Genomic DNA, 18510 nt, shown 5'->3' on the forward strand with positions numbered 1-18510 from the left:
CTTTTATGAATAATATATAGGGCTGTTCGACATCTTTTTTAAGTTTTGTTGAAATCGTGAAACGCAGCAACTCATGTATTTTTTCGTCTGCTACGAGTGACTTGTGTAGTTCTGCGAAATATTTATTTTTTTAAAAAACAGTGATAGAAAAGGGGGTTAAGACCTCTTTTGAACTCAGATACTTCAATGTAAGTAACAATACTGTTTTTAATGTCGGCTTCATTACTAATTATGAAACTTATTAGATCAACAATGAGGAAGAGGATGATGATGATGACAAGGAATAAGTTCGTCTCCCCGTTGTTTCGTTTTTGCTGTAAAGTAATAAACGATGACCATTATATTTTTACAATTGTTACTGCATTAAACTTGACACCATTCCTTGACGCATACTTTCAGGGTTATTTTTACATTAAAAAATTGTCAGTATTAAGATTATTTGTATGGAACTTTAGTAGGCTGTGTACGAAGGGAATTATAATTTTGCATTAAGAAGATTCCAGCTTATGAAGGAGCTTGGTCTAAGCATTTGCTAGTAAGATGTCAGATCCATTCATGTGGTTGCATGTTTCGATTTGACCAATAATTCGTATCATACATGAAGGCTGGGAAGACAGTGAAAGTGAAGTAAATGCATTCTGCGTAAAGCAATCGACCTTCAATACAACTGTTTTCAAATTGAGGCAAGTAAAATATAATTAAGTGAAACTAAGCTAATTTTCTAGATCTCGAGTAATATTTTGTAAATATTTATCTAAACTCAAAATTGAAAGCCAGACAACAAGTAATGGAATGTCATGTATATTTCTCAATTTACAAAAATTTCATCACTTGAATCATAACAAAGATCTTTATCGACGATTCAAATCTAAATCTTCCATGAAGGAAGTTAAGTTCAGCCGAATCTTTTTACTGCCTTGACTTACGTATTGAAGAAGATTCATCATCTGCCTAGGAGTATATTCCTTCAACAAAGGCATAAACAACATTATTAGCTGCTAACGACGCGAATTTCTTAAATTAATGACAACGGTATTAATACTAAATTTGATTGAGTTACCGTTTGTTCTTGAATCCATTTTTCGAAAGAATTTTCAGGTAAATAATATGCCTTTATGTATGTTTCGACAATATGTGGGTCAGTAAGAGGTCTTAGACGTGTCAAGCTTTCCACTTTGACTTGAAAATGCCTGAAGTCTAACTGCATTAGTGCACGACCTTCGTTCGTGCATTTTCTTACAGCGGAAAATCTAAAGAATTTCAAATCAGATACGGTCTTACATAAAGGTGCGTAAAATAAGGCTGAATACCCGTCAAGTAGAGTATGGTAACAGGCACGAAGAATTTGATCCCATAAAATGTTGTAAATTTCAGGAGGCAGAATCTGAGGGTAACAGACACAAAGGACACTCGAGTCGTAGTCACTGAGAACCTGCAAAAGAAATAAGAATTACATCATAGATGGAATATGATTTTGATAGCTTTTTGTTTCAACAAGATATATGAAGATATCTGAGGGAGCAATTTTTGGAACAATTGGACAACAGTCTAAACCATGTTTCCACAGAGAATTAGGAATACAATATGGACAATCACTGTTAAACATTTGTAACTTTTCCAAATAACGTGTTTTGGCCTCAATACTAAGTCCACTGGCATAATTAGACAGTGACATAGTTAAACACTAACACTATAACGAACTAATATATAAAGAAAACACATCAGAACTTCAAAACAACCCCCTTTTCTATCACTGTTTTTTAAAAAAATTTATATTTCGCAGAACTACACAAGTCACTCGTAGCAGACGAAAAAATACATGAGTTGCTGCGTTTCACGATTTCAACAAATCTTAAAAAAGATGTCGAACAGCCCTATAGCCTACCTGCGTCGTTTCTTCGAAAATATCTTCTCTTTATAACAAACCCTGAAATTTCTGGGATACAGCCCAAAAATTTCGGGGTTATTTTTCTAAAATATTTGCATTGAATTTGAAAAAATGCGAATAGTAGTTAAAACCCAGAAATTTTCGAAAAAAGTCAAAATTTCGTACAACTTCACATTTTTCGAGGTTGACAACCCCAAGTAAGTGGTACCCTTTTTAACAGTGGAATAACATTCAAATCACCGTAAAGAACTGACAATATCATCGTAAAGATTGAAATCCTTCCCTTGATAGACTCAACATTAATTTTACTCTGAAGACAATGTCTTACTGAAATTCTATAAAAATGTAATTTACATCTCATACTGGAAAGGAATCATTTTCATTTCGGTCGGGATATCCTTAGAAAATATGAAAATAAAAACAATTGCTTGACCTGTGAATGGAAATGAAAAAGATGAAAATGAAACAAAACATTATTGGTCAATAAGTGTGTCCCTTATCTGCCTATTGATGTCAGCAATAATGTTGTCACATCTGTGGGCTTTATTATTTATCTGATTGCTTCCAACATCCAAGGCTATTTTTCGTTCAAATAAATCTGAAGCAAAATAAGAAAGATTACACTTTGTTTTCCTGATTTCTGGAAGATAAATGAAACGCTGACTGTTTCTGAAAAAGATGGCACATAAAATAAAATAGAATAGGTGAAAACTTATCACCTGTATACCCTGAAACAGGAGATATTTCAACAAGAATAAGGCTCTTCTAAACTCTTAGAATTTTATAGTGCCTTCTGCATCCAACAAGCGTGAACTGATACGCCTCTTTCATCTTTGTGGCGCAAGTTCCAGGTGCATGACCCGTTCTTCATTCTTGCGAAGTGCTTCCTTAAACTCAACGATTGCAGTGAGTCTTATGAGACGAGAAAACTTCAGACGAGCAAATTACATACTTCCTATAACATGTGGGAGTCAACATTCAACCCATTCGATTTAACCTGTCTAATTTTCAGGACACGTGAGTGACGTAACATTAAAAACTATTGTCCAGGAGTTGCCAATATTGGACTAAAATTTGTGAATCTATTTATTATTTAATAAATTCTGTCATTTCAAGTTTGAAGAATTTGACTGAAAAGTATTACATGAATTCTAGAGAATTGGATCTTTCTAGTTTTTCAAATGAGATCTAGCATCTAGCGTTTCTAATCAGCAATAATGGCGACCATTAGTTATGTAACGCAAGAAGGGGGACCTTAATTGGATTGGGATAAAATTGTGGCATGGACGTAGACATTGACGGGCTTTTCTCATTTAACTGAGCGAGATCAGACATTCATTTGAGTCCCAATCGACGTTGCGGTTTTATTTTTTGGGATGGTGGGTGGATAATGTTACATTGTTTAGCGTCAAGAGTTTGGTGACATTCCACAGCAATCAAACGGGAAAGGTGAGAAGACATGAAAATAGCGTTACATTACTTATGGAATCTACTGAAAATATGGATTGTAGTAGCCAAAATAAAGGGAAAAGATAAATAAGTTTCCGTCAGATGTATATAATTATTCGAATGGCTCATTTGTATTTTTATCTCGAAACACGTCGTCACCATTTTGGATCTCTTTTGTTTGGTTTTCTCAGAGAACAAAAAATTTGCTTTTCTTTAATTTCTTCTCATTCTTTCCATTGTTAGAAAACATACAAACAATCAACCTACCTTTTTCACACACGACTTTCTTTACTTTCTCGTTTTCGAGCAAATGTCAACAACTCACAAAATGAAATTAATAATCCACCCCCTCCCAAATAAAAATTGGTTCCTTCTTGTTTTTATTCTCTCGTCTTTTCCCAAAAGATTAGATTTTTTTTTTTAATTTTTTCCCAACTCCGTTGTCTGATCGGAACGAGGGAAAAACACACAGTCGATAAAGATTTGTTTTCAAACGCCAGGTGAGAAAAGTTGGAAAACTGCCTTTTTGACAGGAGACGAGAGAAAGAAAAGCGCTCCCGGAAAATAGAGAAGGGGGGAGATTGTAAGAAGAATTACAAAAATAGTGCTAAAAAATTGCGTCGTTATTCTAGTTGTTTTGCGTTTTTTTTTTCTTTTTCTGGTGTAGTCATTCAACTGATCTTTTCTTTTTATTTTGCTTGCTGATATTCTTCTTTTAATCGTCTCGACTGTCTGATTCATCAGCACCTTCATCTTCTGCGCGCAGGAAGGCAAACTTGTTGCGGTTTTCAAATACCTACACACGGCCAAACGAGAAGACACCAAAGACGATAAATAAAATAGATGAAAAAATAAAATGAAACATGATAATTCAACAACTTACGGGTGCTTTGGGCTCCTCCAATCTTCGAAGTCGGGCAGCTTCGTCGGATTCATTACCATATGAAGCAGCTTGGCGTCGATCTCCTTCATTATCATCTCGGCTACGCGTCCTTTAATCGAAATGCAAAAAAAGAGCCAGAAAACACAGAAAGGCGTCAGAAAATGAATAACAAAATTAAGATGTTTCAGTACAAGACCTGCTACTGTCATTGGGACCAGTTCCACGGGACGATCCATTGGGAGGACGATAAGTTCCGGCTCCTCCTCCGCCGCGGGATAAGCCATTCTCTCTTCGGGAATCGTCACCTCTCGGTGGTCGATAATCGCCTTCTCTGGCAGGAGCTGGTCCACGATAATCACGATCGCTGTCACGACCGGCACCTCCACTTGGTCGTGGTGGACGATACTCATTGCCTCCTCCTCCGCTGCTCCCCCTACCCCCAACTGGGGGCCGATATTCATTCGAATTGGCTGTTGACCTTTGCGGCGGTCGGTAGTCACCCTCTCTGGGTGCTGGCCTCGAATCTCCTGAGTAACCAGGTCCATCGCGTGGACGTCGGTGGTCTTGATCGCCTTCGTTACGATAGTCTCGCCGATCATCTGTTTTTTCTCCCTGAAAGCGTTTTAATCAAATAAAGTCAGTTATTCAATTAGAACAAGATTATGATAAATGAAAATTCAAGAATTCGTGTCGGAGAAGAATCGAACCAAACAGTTTTTTAGTTAAACACTGCTGGCTGTCTGTCCCTCCACACTTTTCTGTAAAGCACCGGAAGGGAACAACTGACATGCATAGGGGAACATGCAGCAAAAAAAAAAACTTCATACGTGCTATCGACACTACAAATGAAAATTCCAAGTTAATTCAATCTCACCTCGCTAGAGCGCCCGCGCCCTCCACTGGGACGTTCAGACGAACGGCCACCGCTGCAATGGGATCCATCACGTTGATTTCTGTCACTAAAATAAAAATGGAAATGAATTAGAAAGTCAAAATGCATTTTTAAAAATAAAGTTCATTCTTACTCTTGGCGATCAGTCTCTCGTCCACGAATAGGTGGTTCTCGTTCCTTCATTTGTTTTTCTTTGAGACGTTCTTCAATTGCGCGCTCGCGGGCCGCCGTATCGACTGGTTTGGCTGCACCGAAAATGGATGCGCTGAAGTCGTAACAGCAGCATCTGGTCGCTCAACGGGTGCCGCAACCACTGATGAGGCTTCGGCAACGGGACCACCACCTTCCTCCAACGGGACTGTTCGAGGTTTCAGGGACAACTTTGGTCTTTCCTTACCCGCTTCTTTAATAAAAATAAAATGAAAAATTTGGGCAAAATGTTTCAGCAAAAACAAAGATATGTTTAGTTTATTACCTCCGGCGCTTGGGCGTTCACTTCTCATTTCATCTCGGTTGAAAGAGGCACCTTCTCTATCACGACCAAAAGAGGAAGGACCGTCCCGACCGCGACTAAACGATGATGGGCCGTCTCTGTCACGACCAAAAGACGATGATCCACCTTCTCTGTCACGGCCAAAGGACGATGATCCACCTTCTCTGTCACGACCAAAGGACGATGATCCACCTTCTCTGTCACGACCAAAGGACGATGATCCACCTTCTCTGTCACGACCAAAGGACGATGATCCACCTTCTCTATCACGGCCATACGAGGAGGGACCATCACGGTCACGTCCGCCATATGAGCTTGACGGACCATCGCGACCACCGAATGAACTGGACGGCCCGTCTCTTCTTGGACCAAACGAACTCCTTTCAGACGAAAGGCCAGCACCAGGGGCACGTTCCCTTGGATTGAATGAAGACGAATACCGTTCTCCCGCAGGTTCTAATTTGACAGACCAAAGTGTTAATTCAATCTCGTTAATAATTAATCACAAAAATTTAAAAGTACCTCGATCCATCCTGTCTCCACCACCTCTATCACCTCCCCTAAAGCCTCCACGATCTTGGCCTGGCGGAGGTGCCTCTCGTGGTGCATTACGCCAATCAGATGGAGTTCGATCTTCCCTTTCCTCGTCATTGCGGGAGGGACGGCCACGACCTCTTCCCATACCTCCGACGCCCTGCTCTTGTTCACCATCCGCACCACTAGCAATGTCTACACGGATTTTTCGGTTCTTAATCATCTGCGAACGAAAACAAATATTAAATTATATAATTCATTTAAATCGTTTTTTGCTTGAATGCTTGTAAAAATGCTTGCCAATTCGTTCATCGTTAGGGCGTCGACCAAATCCTGCCTAGTTTCGAATTCCGCGTAGCCAAAGCCTCTCAGTCTGCCACCATCTCCACCTTCTCTTGGCAAACGGACAGATTTAACCTAAATATCCAAAACAGAGTCCAGGATAAAACTCGTAGAAGTCTGAAACATTTGTTTGATTCAACTCCTTACCGATAGTCCATGGAAGAACTTGGACACATCTTCAACTTCAATATCATAAGGTAGATTAGCTATATAAGCTGTGTATGGGAGCATTGTTGGGTATCCTAGACTCGTCGATGTCCGAACCTCTTGCAGCTCTTGGTGCTGTGGGTAACAGCAGCTTCTCCTTAAAAATTGCCTTCTAAAAATTGTTTAATAAAAAAAATCATTAAAATATCTGCATTTGATAACTTTTGACATATGACTTACCATCTTCCATTTCATCAGCCCAGCTGCTTTTCGATGGTGCCATAACGACAGCTTCTCCAGACCTGGAACCTCCATGGTCTTCAGAGAGGAACTCACTCAAAGACACAACTTTCCCCTTGGATTTCTTCCCTTTCTTGGCTGAAATTAAAGTTCAAGATTAAATATTGGAAAAGCAATGTCGTCACAAAAAGACCGATGAATATTCTGAGCGAACAAGTGCCACATGTGAATTTAACCGGAATGATTCTTAACGTCATTTAAGCCCATTCCACCCAGGTCAACAAAAATTATTGCAGTCAGTCAGCAAAATATTTGCTGTTGATTATTTGACAATACCGGTTTCGAAAACGAGGGTAAAACATAGATATTCAAGAAAATGCCACGAGGAGAAAATCTGTCTTACCGGAAGCAGCCATGTTTCTGAAATGCAATGAGGAAGACGAATCGATCACGCATGAGCTTAGTCATTGATGCTTTAGAATGATAATCGATGAACGATACATTTGTTCATTTGTTTTTTTCTTCTGTCACATGACAATTCCCTTTTGACTGAAGACTTGCCTTTTTTAGTTCATCTTTCTAAATAAATTTACTGAAACAAAAAAATGGCTATTGCCGCAGCTAAAGGAAGACTCATAGCAGTAATTGGTGACGAGGTAATGTAAGCTTTGCCCTGGTTTTCGAAAAATTTCAGCATTTCATTCTGATTTTTGTATTTAAATATTTACGTTAGGACACTTGTGTCGGTTTCCTTTTGGGTGGTATAGGCGAGATGAACAAAAACAGGCAACCAAATTTTATGGTTGTGGACAAGAGTAGGGGAATTATTCTGCAATTATTTCCGATATGAAAAATCTTAATTTACCATTTTCTGTTTCATATTATGCAGATACGAGCATCAGCGAAGTTGAAGATTGCTTCAAGCGTTTCCTCAAGAGGGATGACATTGACATAATCTTGATCAATCAGAATGTGAGTATAGAATAAAGTCTTGCTCTTATTTTCAACACCTAATGTTCTGGGATGAGGCAGGTAGCAGAAATGATTAGGCATGTGATTGATAATCACAACGAACCCATTCCAGCAGTGCTTGAAATTCCTTCAAAAGATCACCCGTATGACGCATCAAAGGATTCAATTCTTCGTCGCGCCAAAGTAAGACAATTTTCTAGAACTTTTTAAATTTGGATATTCACGAGTTCTTTAAAAATCACTTTTAGGGGATGTTCAGCGCCGAAGACGCCAAATAATTGCATGAAACCAACGGCGCGTAGAACATTTTCCCCAATTAGCTTTCTTTTTGTTTGTATTGTTGTCTCTTTATACATTCCTATCTTTGTTTCAAATGAACCATAAATAGAGTAATCAAAGGTACTTGTTCAAAGGAACTACCATTTTTTAATGCATAGTAAGGCCAGGGTTACCATTGGCACTCGTCGCCTCCCTTCAATCGATAAGAGCCTCCTTCTACAAGGAAAATAATTAACGATCCATTTGTTGAAAGAGGAAAAGTTGAACTTTTTAGTCCTGATGATCAACCAAGCGCTGTTTTTTCGTTTGTAAAATAAGGGAAAACTTCACGATTTTTTTTTTTTTACTGGAAAAATGTGTTGGAATTACATAACCAAAACCCAATTCTCAATGAGGAAGCTACAGTGAGTTTTTTGGTAATTGATTTTAACTTCGTGCAGAGCTTTTCATCATCAGTAGAACGGAGGGCTAGGAAATTGATTTTTTTTAAATTTATTTATTTTTCCTTGAAATGTAAGGCAGTTGTTGTATGCATCAACGTCGTCGTTGAAAAGGGTCGCGTCCACAAAAGGGAAAGAAAAAATAAGAGCGCAAGAATTCGTTACAAATCGTCCATTTCGTTTGAGGAAATGACTGTTGGTATTGTTCCGGCGCATATCTTTTGTCTCTCCTTTGTATAGGGCACGTATTTAATTCAGATTGGAAAATGGGCCGTGAAGACAGGCTTCCAGATGGGGCAATGTATTATTTCTATAGTCGGCTTATAGGTAGAAAAGATTGCGTCTGCGTACTACACTAAAATGCGTCAAATTGTCCGTATTGGAGTCTAGATGAAAAGTTATGGGACGGTATCGGATAATAAACAGCAGTTGAAGTTTGAGACTCTGGCGAGCATAGACCCTGTAGGATAACGTCGTGTCGGACCATCAATCTTCGTTAAACTTAACCTGCAGGAATTGCATCGGAGAGAAATCGATTGCATTTAGTCAGGAGACAAACCATCACATGCAGTTGGATCATCCGTTGATAGTTTCACCAGTGCTGTTCATCTTGCGCTGTTTAGCAATCGCATTAGGATTGCCGATTCATTTGCTAGTGGCCGTTGTCATTTTACGAACTCGACAACTTTACAATCCACGAAACGCTTTTTGGTTGGGCAGCATCGCGTGCCACTGCGCCAGTTTAATGATGGGCGCTTACGAATATTGGGCAGTGGTTGTATTAACACGGCCCACTGGATGGGTATGCCGTGGTCTACAGCCTACTGGTGGGCTATCCATACACCATTTTGTTGGTGAGTCTTTTATTGGCTACGGCTGACCGTTGGTTTGCCATTAGTGACCCCATCAAACACCGGCAATACGTCACTGTGTCTGCAGTGGCCGTTTGTCTCGCTACGGCTTGGGTGATCGTCTTCCTCTTCATCACCAGTCCCTATTGGTTAGGAAAAATCAAACTGTTGGCCTGTTCGGTCAATGCGGATATCATCAAATGGGTGACACTTACCCATTTCGTCATGATCATTTTAATTATTATCGCTCAAATTGCCGTTTTTGTCCGTACCCGTCACTGCTTACGATTCAAAGCGCATCGTCCATCGTTAAATCCATCATCGGCTGATTATTTGTACTCGTCCAATAATTCTTCATCTTCGTCGACGACACTCAAACGGGAAGAATATTTCGTACATTTGCCAAATAAAACGATATGCCGTCTGGAATTGGAAGCTTCGGTGACTCTGTTTTGCGGTGTGGCTTCCCTCTGTGTCTGCGCTCTTCCGTTAGCCCTAGTCTTTGTCACTTTGATTGTCTGTAAACTTGGAATCGATCGACTGCAATGCAACGAAGAAACAATTGTGGCTTTAATACCGTACGCCAGAGAACTGCTTTTATTGCATTCGGTGGGCAGTCCTCTGCTCTACATCCTCAGAAGTCGTGAATTTTCAAAGGCTTTTCGACGTACTCTTCCGCGATGTTTTATCTTAATTCAACACCAAAGACAGCGTGAACGATGTGCAAGTCCTGTGGATCTACGACATTTTTGAACTTGATGTGTTTCGTTGCTTGCCCTCACGTACGCACATCCTTTGCATGTAGACAAAGTTTCCTATTATTGTCTGCAAGTCACGTCCCTTTTTTTGGGGATTTATCCTAGAAAACAAAAAGTTTAGTAAGTTGATTTTAAAGACGGCAGCCATGAAAAAGAAACAATGGCGCTTACTGTCAAGGCTATCAATACTTGATGATGAAGCGTTTCAGCGCGCTTGTCGCATTGAGTGAACGTCTCGATGAACTTGTTGGATGAAGATCTGATATAAACTTGGTAAAAGGCTCGGCAGAGTATGGCCTATTGCGAAACCCTTTTCCTTCTTGTCGTGCTTAGTTTTGTTTTTGACGACAACTTGTATGCATATCGGACGAAAAGGATGGGTGTGATGTGGGCGTTGTCACGAAACTCTTACTACGCCCAACAAACTTTCGGCTGCCTTGTAGAGATTAGCCAACGCGACCAAGATTTTCGTCTGTATCAGCTGCTTCACTGTTGTCCCTTGTCATGTCTTGCTAAACAAACAATGTTTATTACATGTCTCTTTGCTTTAGATGTTTAAACTTGACAAGTAGCCAAAGTAAGTAGCCTAAACCAAACATGTCCAACATAATCAATATGAAACATAGGAGCCGGAGAAGAAAAGCTTGTGGATTTGTTCCTATCCAAGTTACGTTCTTTAACCCCATGTTATAATTTATCCTCGTATTCTCGGAAAAACAGTTCAACTTCTCCGATCTCCGCTCGTCTTTTTGTTCGTTGGTGCTTTCGGCTAAAGCAGACGGCGAGCGCCCTTACATGGCCAATATAAAATCCCACCCATCCCTCCACCAAATCTACCTTTGTGTCTCTGTTTGTACAACCATTCAGACTTAATGCTGGCATCGTCACATCAAAATACAAATTCCTTCTTCTCCTATGCATGCATGTGAGATTGGTCTATAATTTGCCTGTGTCAATGGATGTACTATCCTACACAAAAGACTCAACAGCCTGTTACTCTATTACGAGTCCATAATATTGCAACATGAGCATTAGTTTACGTGGAAACGGTGGGATACAACCCTTCTAGGATTACTCAGAAAGAAAAGAGAGACGTTTCCTTGTATCGGTGGGCGAAAACGTGTGAGCAACAGCTTAGTCAACCGTGGGCGTCTGAACACAGCTGACAATGATTTTCCACCTAACGCACACAACTGTGCTTCTCTTAGTTGTGCGCTGAGTGTGCTAGGACCAGATTTTCTCCCAGGTGCACGATCCATTCCTTTTTATTGCATACCACTTGCAATCTAGGAAATTCGTGGTATCAAGCTGAAATGAAATTGTAAACGCACTCGACTGTACAAGGAGACGATACCATACCCATTTGATTTTCTCTACTTTGCCACGTGTTGCCAAGTGGGGAAAATTAAGGTTCTTCAATTTTTTTTTATTTACCCCATTTGAATAATTTAGCCACCACAGTTTATAATTCAAATCTCATGTAACTGTAAATAGTTTTAGTATTGACTACCGTTTTGGAAATTCGGCGACATAGGCATCGGCGAAGGAACACGCGATCTATTCGTCAACTCCCCACTTTGCAGCCAACGATTCCGAAGAAGCTCAATATTCTGTTGCAATTGCAAGTAATCGTTCTCTATTCAGAGTATTGGTCGTGAGCCTACGTGTAACTACTCATGGAACGCATGGCTGGAATATATTTGGTAGGAATGACGTCGGTCTGTCATTCTACGTTTAGTTACTCGCCTGTACTAGAATGACGTGAAACGTAAACCGTCTACCAAACACGCGGTTATTGTTTTTTAATGAACTTAATGACGATAATCCTCAGCTGCTTCCAGTGGTATATGTTGCGCCACACTAGTGACCTTTGTTTCGAGTTGTGGCTCCAATGGTATATTTCCTTAAGCTCACTGATTACCCAGATATTCCAAACATGCCTTTACTTTGTCAAACGACCTCCAGACCAGACGGATATACAAAGCGCAATTAATACAGGTTAAATAATACAAGTTGGCTCTGTTGAAAATACCTTGCAAAGATTGTTGCAAAAGTTTTTTTTATGATGTCTTTTGGTTCCTGATATAAAATTACAATTTGCCACGAATTTCGGTTTATAATATCCATCAACCAGACACTGGAAAGGTCTTGGCATTTCAGACAAATGCAGAATGAATACCGAGTGGATTACCTTCGTATTCGGTCGGTTCCATCCGTTTAAGTATGCTGAGACGCACGTAGATATCTGGAAAAAAGAAAACAAACGTGTTGCTTTTAGCTGTCATAAGCCTGTTTCCTGCCTACCGGACATGTGTCATGACAACTTGTTGTCAGAGTTACAGACAGAGTATTAGACAATCTTGCGTATGTTGATACTCCATGGTTGCAGGCTTTCACAGCTGAACCAATTGATCTGTAAAATTTGATCGCCTTATTTCTTTTACGCGTCTTTTATTTCAATCCTTTTATCCCAACTTTGAGTTCCAATGTTTATCATAACACATGGGAGATGGAGACGTCATCGACTAGCAGACTACAATTCAGAATAATCGCATTGACGTATTACTGTAGATTTGTTTATTCCTTATTCCCATTTTGCACGTCATCGGAATAAGATATTTAGAAAGTATTGGGCTTTATTTTAAGCAGTCCACAAAACGTAACGTAATATGGAAGAAGTTGAGCGCGCCAAAGAGGCAGCCGCCCACCCAGCTCCTGCCACAACGATTTTTGGCAAAATTATCGATGGCTCCATCCCGGCTAAAATCATTTATCGGGACAATAAATGTTTAGCTTTCCACGACGTCAATCCTCAAGCTCCAGTCCATTTCCTTGTCATCCCTATCAAGCCCATCACCATGCTGGAAACAGCAGAGGCTGCCGATCAAGAGGTTTTTGTCTGAACAGTTGTTGTGAATGTTTCTGCTTAATTCAGCCATTATCGTTGAACTCTAGCTTTTAGGACATCTGATGCTAGTTGCCAAGAAAGTGGCTTCAGACTTGAACTTGCAAAGAGGATACAGGCTGGGTATTTTTTGAAATAATTTTTGATGCCACACATTTACGTCAACTCTTTCCCGATTTTAGTGATAAACAACGGAGAAGAAGGCTGCCAGTCTGTTTTCCATCTTCACATTCACGTATTGGGAGGTAGGCAATTGGGATGGCCGCCTGGTTAAATATATTCTGATCACTTCATTGAGTTATCTGTACTAATGCCAGATATCTCAAATAAATCTATCATAACTACTTTGGAAATATTTTCCATTGAATCAGAGTCATAACCCCCAGGTCTATGACTCTGATAGAATGCACTGGCATAGCTTTACACTCAAGTTGCTGTAAATCCAACTACTGCCATCTCTAAATGTTAATGAGAAAACATGTAGCAATCATCAAGGGCTTATTTCTATGATAATTAACTGCGGGTCTAGCGTTTCCAAAAATACTCGTAATTAAAGGTGACCATGAAAATGTTGGGTCACAAAACGATAGTCAAAATGAAATGTCGAATTTCGAGTGGTCCTTGAATATCGAAGTTAAGTGCTTCGAAAGCTACGTATATAATTCAAATTAATTCTCCGTCACATCTTAAAGAAACGAAATAAACGAATAGAAGAGAAAAAAAAAGAATTGTATCAGAGAATATAAACTGTGGGGCTATTTACTTATAAAAGATTGGCAAAAAAAAAACATATTGATAGTAATATTTTTGCCCATAGTTTTTCCTTTTTTTCAAATGTTGTCAAGGCTAAACATATATCAGGAAAAAGAAGTACACGGTACCATAAAAGGACGCTTAAAAATGCCTGAAGACCTGAGAGACGGTTATCGGCCAGCCATAAAAAAAAAAAACATTCAAAATAGAATAATAATGCCAAAAACAATCGATCTCACTGTCATAATTTAGATAACGTAAAAAAAAAAAAGAGAATTAAATGTTTTAATTTCTTTTCAAACAAATTTTCTCATCGTCTCCGTCGTCCAGTTAAAAGTCGTGGAGGTGGATCGACTTGAGTTCCTGGCCGGCTGAGCCAAAGTCGGGTGGGAACATATTGACATCCCATGTAAAGTGATTTCAGTTCGTAGCTGGAATAAGGCGGAACGGCGTCACAAGGCGCCCCAAATAAATTGTATTTCAACGTTCCATTAGAATTGTCCTCGTATCGACTTGTAGAAAATCGAATGACATCTAAAGAATCCTGTTGATAAAAATAAAAAGGGGGGGAAACAAGAAATTAAGCGAATGCGAGACGAAATCAAAGTGGCGCCATTCAAACCTTGAACGTTTGCGATAAACAGGAATGGCCGTGATGATAATTGGCCCAATGATGGGTGAATTCGCCGACACGTGACATTTGATGCGATAGGCCGCTGGTAAACATTAAAACATTGGCATGACGTTTGGATCGTTTCAAACTGTCGGCCAACAAACCCGAATAATTTTGATCGACCAAAACGACCACCTGGCGGGCCAAGCAATCTTGAATGTCTCGCAGGAATTCTCGAATCGTGTACACTTCCGTTTCATCGTACTGCGTCACAAACATACCAGAATTTAATCATTAAAACAAAAATTAATTCCTTTAATAAAAAAAATAAAAAAACAAAAACAAAACAAAGATAAATACCTCTCCGTTATTGTCGGCATCCCACAAGAGAGAAGCGCCATCCGATCGGGCGGGACTGGACAGGTAAATGACGAACGAGTCGGCGCAGTGCGGAGTGGTGCACACGGTGCGGATGTGATTGCGCAATCCGATTTTCAACGATGCCGGATACATGGCTGGTCGTTCGCTGGCATCGTGATGATCGTGATGTCGGTGCGGATTGACTGGTTTGACATCGCCCGTTTTCTGCTGATTGGCCACCACTTTCGGAGAGAAAAAAGAAAACGGATCGGATGCAATGGGATCGACTGCTTTGCTGGGCTGCTGTTCGGCTGCCGCTCCTTTTTTGGCTCTGGCCCCGTTGGCGAAAAAGATTTTAACGCTCTGCTTGTCGAATCCATTGTGACGCAACATGCGGTAGACGGACAAGAGCCGGCCAAGTTCTCTCTCTCCGCTCCATTGCCAATTCCATCCGCCAGAGAGCAGGACGGCCTGGTCGCATGTTTCGAACAACCGACACCGCGTCTTGACCACGTCTTGCGTACTGTCGCATCGTTTGTGGTTCGTGCTCAACGGATCGCAAATCAATTCGGATGTGTCGTTCCACGAACGAAGTTGAGGGCACGGTGCCAATCCTTTGACTTGATTGGTGCACACCAAACGCTGCTCGCTTTGCAAGGGCGTCTTGTTTTGCGAATGGACCAACGGCAAGAAATCAACGTCGCAACGGTGCGGATGACGCCAATTAGCCGTCGGTGCAGGTGCAGCAGCCGCCCGTCTCACCATCATCCTGTTGGCGCATCGGTTCTTGAAAACTCGATTCATGCATTCATCGCCATCTGTTGAGTGAAATCGATACCACATTTTTAATTTAATCATATCACAGCAAAAAACGAGATAATAATAAATAATAATGTCTTAGTCGAGTTTAAGGATTCAAGAAATACCTAGAGGAATGCCACCGGCCGCGATGCAATTGACGTCCGACGTGTTGAAATCGACGACAAAGACGTAAAGCGTGTGTCCAAAAGCCAATTGAGGCGTCGGATCGAGAACGAGCCAAGCGTCGTGAGCACCTGTTTTAGACAGGGCACCATCGGGTAAAACGGCTTCCAATTTCTGATTCCATTTCTGCTGCTGCTTGTCGACGGTGGTCACGTAAAGGTTCATATTGCTGGCCACAGGCCGGCTGTTGGCTATCGTGCTTTGCTGTCGTTCTTCTTCTTTCTCTTCGTGTTCCTCGGTTTGTCGGGGACAAGTCGACTCTGTTGAATTGCAATTGAATTGAAGAGTTTGGCCGCGAACGAGTCGCAGCGCCGCATCTACCCATCGTGTCAACACGGAAGAGTCGGGGATCGATGGTGCCGGTCCCGTGTTGATCGCCGGGCTCATTCGTTGCAATTCTCGATTGACCAGTTCCAAAGGCGAGTGGGTGATCGGTTCGCCGACGGTTTGCACATCATCACCAGACGGTTGACACCACGTTCCAATTTCCTTGTCGTATAGAATTTCCCATTCTGAATTGTCTGGTTCATTTTGTTGTTGTTGTTGCTGCTGCTGCTGTTGTTGTTGTTGTTGTTGTGAACGATGAAGACTAGACAAATTGTCGGTAATCAACGCACTGTTATTGTTGTTCGTCACACTGTTGTTGGTGTTGATGACGTTGTTTTTGGTTTCTGATGGAACGGGAGTGGACGACACACCAATCAAATGCGAATAAACGTAAAAGAAAACGACGCAACACGCGCACTTCATTTTTCTCAAGTCTTTTGCGGTTAAAATTATATAAAAAAAAAAAATTCACTTTCTAGAACGGACACGTGAATGGCACTAGAATCGACGGCGGCACATGATTCACTTTTTCTTTTTAAAATCAAAAATGGTTGTCGTTGCGCGAAGCACTGGCAGCGTTTTGGGTGGCAAACTGGCAAACTGAGCCACTTTTATACGAGGACCTTCCTATAAAAGACACACACACACACACTAGGTGGGGGAGGGTCTCTCTCTTGAACAAACAAAAAGAAAAGAAGGAAGAAAAAAAGAAAATAAAAAAAATAACCAACGTGTGGTGATGATCGCATGTAACTGCGCGCCGAGAAGCCCCAAAAAGGTGCCGACTCTCTTTTTGCCCTTTCATTAAGACACGCCCCGTTCCGCCTGCTTTACCCCCCATTCCACCTACCACCTATGCACAATACACCACCATCTCTCCGAATTGATACAATTGTTTTCTTTTTTTCTTTTTTTGTCATGAAAAAAAAAAAAAAACCGAAACGAAAACGATTCAATGAGGAATTATACACATAAAAAAAGAGAATTTTTTTTCTTCTTTGAGCAACAAGAAAAAATCTTATTTCCCCTCCCATATGTGTATATACACTCTAGTTTTCTCTCTCTCTTTAGGTAAAGTATACATAAAGAAGAAGAAGAAGAAAAAAAAAAGTGTCGGCGTGCGGCATTGATCAAAGGAAACCGCCGTCAAAGGAAAGCGGCAGGCTGTCTACTGACTCCCAGCGTTAGTCCTCCGACGCGCTTAAGATCAAAGGAGCCGCGCTTGTCAGCTCATCGCACACTACACACCGACGACCTTTGTGCCACTCATCGCCGCAGCTGCCGCCGCGCACCCAAAGGCATATCGCCTCGCCCAGTAAGCCCACCACCACCACCTATTTTTTATCCTCTCTTTCATTTTTCGTTTTCTTCTTTTTTTGAAACCGCGCATCAAATGTATGTAGTACAGATATGCAAGCCGTTGATTCCATCAAACTTATTATGAAATGCCATGTTTGTTTGTTTCGCTTTTAGAACACGTCAAAAAAACAAAACATGGAAATCGAATACGTTATTATTGTTGACTGGCGAAATCGTTGGATGGATCGCGTTCCCGACATCGCATAACGGAAATCAGTTTCTTTCGTTATTATCAAACAAGTTTTCGGCCATCTACGTCAATGGCCTCTGGCTTTTTGTCAAGCTTAGGTTAAACTCTCAACCAACAATAATCCTTTAACAAAAAAATAAAAGGAACGTTCTCATGTGGAAACACTTTGAAAGGGAGGATTTTCGGTTAAATTGATTAAAAGCGCAACGAACATGTGTAGAAATGTAGAAAATCATTTTCGTTTTGTCAGGGAGCGTTCACTACGCCATCTCGGGATCAAACACGTAATAAGCTTAGTTGTAATTATTTTCTTCTTCTTTTGAAGTATGCAAAAGAAAAAATTAACTTGCCATTTGATATTTGGGGATTGTATCCAAATTCAGAATATCAAGAATTTTCCACTAAGGCAACATAAAATACTGTCTTTGTATGCCAGACATTCTTTAATTTTCCCACCAGCTACCAACATGACAAGGTCCACATTATGCACAGCACCTAGATCCTATCTACAATATAAGGTAAAGGGGTCCAACCTGCAATTTCACCATGGGAGGATATTGAGTGTGTTAGTTCATCCATGGGCTATAAACTGGTTTATAGATCATGGTTCATCTTAACCAGGAGGCCAACCCATCTGTCTGCCACCCAAAATATGCACATGCAGATGGTAAACTGATTGAGAACCTTCTTCTCCATTGTTGATCACTGGTACAAAAACATTCACAATTAATTATGTTGCTAGCCATTGTAAGGCAACTTGATTCTATTTACCTAATCTGTAGCCTTTCTCCAATTTCAGATTGGCTGCCACTTTTTTAGCAATCAGCAATAGATGCCCCAAAAGCTGTTCA

General features: G+C 40.6%; 5 protein-coding genes and 1 long non-coding RNA gene across 6 annotated transcripts; 3 read left to right on the forward strand and 3 right to left on the reverse strand.

The window, feature by feature from the left end:
- Positions 1-785: 785 nt before the first annotated feature.
- LOC123471580 lies at positions 786-2218 on the reverse strand. The gene is made up of 3 exons (XR_006646371.1): positions 1311-2218; positions 1061-1250; positions 786-965 (listed from the first exon to the last, which is right to left on the reverse strand). It is a non-coding gene; the product is annotated as an uncharacterized LOC123471580 (long non-coding RNA).
- A 1228-nt stretch (positions 2219-3446) lies between these two features.
- Positions 3447-7389, reverse strand: LOC116921806 (eukaryotic translation initiation factor 4B). The gene is given in 13 exon segments (XM_032928147.2): positions 3447-4133; positions 4221-4329; positions 4417-4832; positions 5095-5179; positions 5246-5379; positions 5382-5515; positions 5588-6061; positions 6128-6362; positions 6440-6556; positions 6629-6706; positions 6708-6800; positions 6869-7006; positions 7272-7389. Coding segments are annotated over 12 exon segments (2031 nt in total). The 5' UTR covers positions 6944-7006; positions 7272-7389; the 3' UTR covers positions 3447-4052.
- LOC116921851 (V-type proton ATPase subunit F) lies at positions 7382-8242 on the forward strand. The gene is made up of 5 exons (XM_032928221.2): positions 7382-7524; positions 7602-7683; positions 7758-7840; positions 7901-8023; positions 8089-8242. The coding sequence occupies exons 1-5, from the start codon at positions 7474-7476 to the stop codon at positions 8116-8118; spliced, it is 369 nt and encodes a 122-aa protein (XP_032784112.1). The 5' UTR covers positions 7382-7473; the 3' UTR covers positions 8119-8242.
- Positions 8243-9124: 882 nt separating this feature from the next.
- LOC123471577 (5-hydroxytryptamine receptor 1D-like) lies at positions 9125-12199 on the forward strand. Its single transcript, XM_045173198.1, is given in 3 exon segments — positions 9125-9370; positions 9372-11578; positions 11703-12199. Coding segments are annotated over 2 exon segments (1038 nt in total). The 3' UTR covers positions 10164-11578; positions 11703-12199.
- A 500-nt stretch (positions 12200-12699) lies between these two features.
- LOC116921850 (histidine triad nucleotide-binding protein 1) lies at positions 12700-13417 on the forward strand. Its single transcript, XM_032928220.2, has 3 exons — positions 12700-13059; positions 13124-13196; positions 13256-13417. Exons 1-3 carry the CDS (start codon positions 12838-12840, stop codon positions 13345-13347), a joined length of 387 nt encoding a protein of 128 aa, XP_032784111.2. The 5' UTR covers positions 12700-12837; the 3' UTR covers positions 13348-13417.
- Positions 13418-13781: 364 nt separating this feature from the next.
- On the reverse strand, positions 13782-16940 carry LOC116921811. Its single transcript, XM_032928155.2, has 4 exons — positions 15726-16940; positions 14800-15617; positions 14449-14703; positions 13782-14370 (listed from the first exon to the last, which is right to left on the reverse strand). Exons 1-4 carry the CDS (start codon positions 16531-16533, stop codon positions 14137-14139), a joined length of 2115 nt encoding a protein of 704 aa, XP_032784046.2. The 5' UTR covers positions 16534-16940; the 3' UTR covers positions 13782-14136.
- Between the last annotated feature and the right edge of the window lie 1570 nt (positions 16941-18510).

This window comes from Daphnia magna, linkage group LG4, assembly GCF_020631705.1.
Source record: "Daphnia magna isolate NIES linkage group LG4, ASM2063170v1.1, whole genome shotgun sequence".
Lineage (NCBI taxonomy): Eukaryota > Metazoa > Arthropoda > Branchiopoda > Diplostraca > Daphniidae > Daphnia > Daphnia magna.